This window comes from Malurus melanocephalus, unplaced genomic scaffold (genome assembly GCF_030028575.1).
Source record: "Malurus melanocephalus ecotype Western Australia unplaced genomic scaffold, MMel_1.1 scaffold_670, whole genome shotgun sequence".
NCBI lineage: Eukaryota > Metazoa > Chordata > Aves > Passeriformes > Maluridae > Malurus > Malurus melanocephalus.
In genome coordinates, this window is record NW_026623902.1 from 250,579 (window position 1) to 253,566 (window position 2,988).

The following is a 2,988-nucleotide window of genomic DNA, read 5'->3' on the forward strand; positions in this document are numbered from 1 at the left end:
GCCCCAAAACCTTGCTCTGAGTCCCCAGCAGGGAAGGGGCTGAGGAGCTGCTCGTTCCCCCCAGCTTGGACACCCCATTGTTGGCTCCCCATAAGGAGAAGGGATTAGGGCTGTGTGTCCCCAAYCTTGACCCTTGTACTGGTCACTGAGGCAGCTCTGGGGACAGTCTGGGGGCGCTGCATGACCCCCCCAGTGCTGGGTGTCCATGCGAAGCAGGGAGGGGGCTGCACGTCCCCCCCAGCCTGGACACCCCGATGCTGAGTCCCCACAAAGGAGCAGGGAATGGGGCTTCGTGTCCCTAATTCTGACCTGTTCTGTGGGGACAGTCTGGGGGACTGAGTGCCCCCAGACCCATCCCGGGGCAGCAGGGTGGGGGTCACCGGGTTACCTGCAGCCCCGGGAGTCCGGTGGGCGAGGGGACAGCGTGGGGAGCGTGTGGCGGGTGGTGCGTGGCGCGCCAGTAAACCTCCAGGTACTCAGCCAGGTGCTCACAGGCATCCTCCAGCTGGTTCTCATCCARGATCACATCGAAAAGCTCCTGGGGGGGYGGGGGAGAAGGGTCAGGAGGGGCTTGGGACCCCCCCCAGACATCCCCAGGGTGGGGGGCTCTGGCTGGCTCACCGGGGGACACTGCACCAGCTTGTCGGCTGCCATCATCTGCACGTTGAGATGCTTCACCTGCGACTTGCCCCTGGACTTGATGAGCCTCTGAAGGACCTGGGGAGGGCACAGGGGAGTGAGGGCACCATGTGGGGCAGCCAGGACCCYTCCCAGAGCCGTGGGGACCCCTCACCTTGGGCGAGGACACCTTGACGTAGACGATGATGGGCGCCAGGGAGGTCTTGGCCAGCTGGGCAGGGTGGTTGATGGTGTCGGCGTCCAGCACCACCAGCTGCAGGGACTTGGCCAGCTCGAAGATGCGCTCGATCTCACTCTGCACCTCGGCTGAGGGGACACGGGGGACGCTGTGTCAGGCTGGGCTGGCYCCTGGGAGGGGGTCCCTGCACCTCCGAGGGGAGCCCGGCCCCTCACCRATGCTGGAGCGGGTGGTGGAGCGCTCCAGGATCGCCTGCTTGCCCAGGTTGTTGAGGATGGAACGCTTGGCCAGGGACAGGTCAGCTGTGATGTGGGTGATGGAGATCCTGGGGGGGCACAGGGACACGGTGGGCACATGGTGACACCCAGGCTGTGGGGGTAAAGGGGGTTCTGGGCGGGGTGACGGTCTCACCTGCCGTCGAATCTGTGCTTGAGGAAGTCGAAGAGGGCTTTCTGCATCATGTCGGTGACCTGCCACGGGGCCACCAGCCCGGTGAGCCACGGCAGATGGCACCGGCAGGGAGGTGGCAGCCGCTCAGCACCCTGCCAGCCGCCCTCGGCCCCACCATCTGCCCGCCGCCGCCACGGGATGGGCAGGGAAGGGACGAGGGGTGCGGGTCACCACCCCGAGGGCACCACGAGGCCACCCCACAGCYCCCCCATACCTCGTATCCTTTCAGCGAGGGCCCCACCAGCACCACGGGCCGCATGGAGGGCACCACGTCGTAGGGTGGAATGTGCTGCGTCTGCAGGGGGACACGGGGACGTGTCAGTGCCCTGTGCCCCCAGCCCCAGCCGGGAAGGGTCAATGAGCCAATTCTAAGAGAGTCACGGCATCCTGGAGCCCTCCCAGCCCCAAAATAAGGGAAGGARGGGAGGGGTCTCTGCTCCCACCCCACCCCAGAAGGTGCCACTCTTGGCTTTGCCTGCAGCCCCCTCCCCACCTCCCCCTGCCCAGGGCACAGCCCTGCACCTGGGACTCACCTGCTTCTGCTTCTGCTTGGCTTGGGGAGAGAAGAGACAAGAGGTTGGTGACAGTAAAGTGGCGACCCCCCCAGGACCCCTCCCAATTCCTCTGGGMTGAGATCTGCCCTTACCTAAGGAGGGGGGAGGCGATCGCCGGCTCCCRCTGTCGCCGAGGCCCGAGGCATTGCCAGCTCTCCTGGAGAACAAGGGGGTGAGCGAGGGTTGAGGGGTGCAGGGTAAGGCCAGGGGGTCCCGTCCCTACCTGGCTTTTTGCTCCTGCTTGAGCCTCATGGCTTCCAGGCGCTGGGGGCTGGGGATGAAGGCGATGTCCCCCCCCTCCTTCACTAGGCGCCCGATCCACCAGTCATTGCTGTATTTCTGGGTGAGCACAGGGCAAGGGGTGAGATCAGGGCAGCTCCTTGGCCCTGAACTGACCCCCAAAGCACCCCAGCTGACCTCCTTGATGTGCAGGAAATCTTTGGCTTCGAAGTTGATGGCGGCTCCCTGCACCGGGCACTCCTCGTCCAGTGCTCCACAGTAGCTGACATTGGTGCGGACAGCGAAGGCGACCGGCTTGTGCTGGGGGTTTTTAGGGGGTGATCAGCACCCCGAGCCCTGCCAGCAGCCTCTGGCCATGCCCTGGGTGCCTCCCCAGCCATACCTTGGCCCTCTCGAGCTGCTGCTGGGCCTGGCTCTCCACCTCGCGCCGGGCACCCTCACGGTCCTCTTCCAGGGACACGTCGGAGTCCAAGGATGGGCGGCTGGTGTAGGAGTCCGCCGAGCCCTGGGAGAACGGGGCCGAGTGCCGGGGGCTGCGAGGGGAACCCCCACAAAGAGGGACCCCGCGCCGAGGCAGTGCCAGCCCTGGGAGGGGCCCTACTGACCCCCTTCCAGCTCTCGGGGGTGGCACCRAGCTGGATGTGTAAGGTGGCATCACCCAGCACGGCTGCCCTGGGGTGCAGCGCCCAGTGCTGGGGAGGGGTTACCGGGGAGATCCCCGCGGTCCCAGGGATGGAGAGCTGACCCCTGTCACCCTTGTGGTGCGGGTCTTCCCGCTGCCGCCCCTACCCTGGGGTGCTCAGAGCAGCACCCCTGKCTCCCCCTCCCCGCCGCGCCGCTATTTACCCACCGCCCGCTGCGCCTGGAACAGGCGCAGAAGCTGCGGTGAAATATTTATAGGTCCCTGGATGTGGCTGAACACCCCCC

At 66.2% G+C, this 2,988-nt stretch overlaps 1 protein-coding gene across 2 annotated transcripts in view; it reads right to left on the reverse strand.

Annotated features, from left to right (window-relative positions):
• Positions 1 to 2,988, reverse strand: part of CACNB3 (calcium voltage-gated channel auxiliary subunit beta 3) — a 7,145-nt gene that overhangs the window by 1,475 nt on the left and 2,682 nt on the right. The window contains exons 3-13 of one of the 2 annotated variants that reach the window (XM_057383958.1): positions 2,444 to 2,566; positions 2,239 to 2,361; positions 2,045 to 2,160; positions 1,914 to 1,978; positions 1,801 to 1,820; positions 1,482 to 1,562; positions 1,229 to 1,287; positions 1,033 to 1,142; positions 794 to 945; positions 622 to 717; positions 389 to 538 (exon numbers count right to left, since the gene is read on the reverse strand). In XM_057383958.1, coding sequence (XP_057239941.1) covers positions 389 to 538; positions 622 to 717; positions 794 to 945; positions 1,033 to 1,142; positions 1,229 to 1,287; positions 1,482 to 1,562; positions 1,801 to 1,820; positions 1,914 to 1,978; positions 2,045 to 2,160; positions 2,239 to 2,361; positions 2,444 to 2,566 — 1,095 coding nt within the window. Of the gene's footprint in view, positions 1 to 388; positions 539 to 621; positions 718 to 793; positions 946 to 1,032; positions 1,143 to 1,228; positions 1,288 to 1,481; positions 1,563 to 1,800; positions 1,821 to 1,913; positions 1,979 to 2,044; positions 2,161 to 2,238; positions 2,362 to 2,443; positions 2,746 to 2,988 lie in introns of those variants that run through there. The other variant, XM_057383957.1, reaches the window with a different exon arrangement.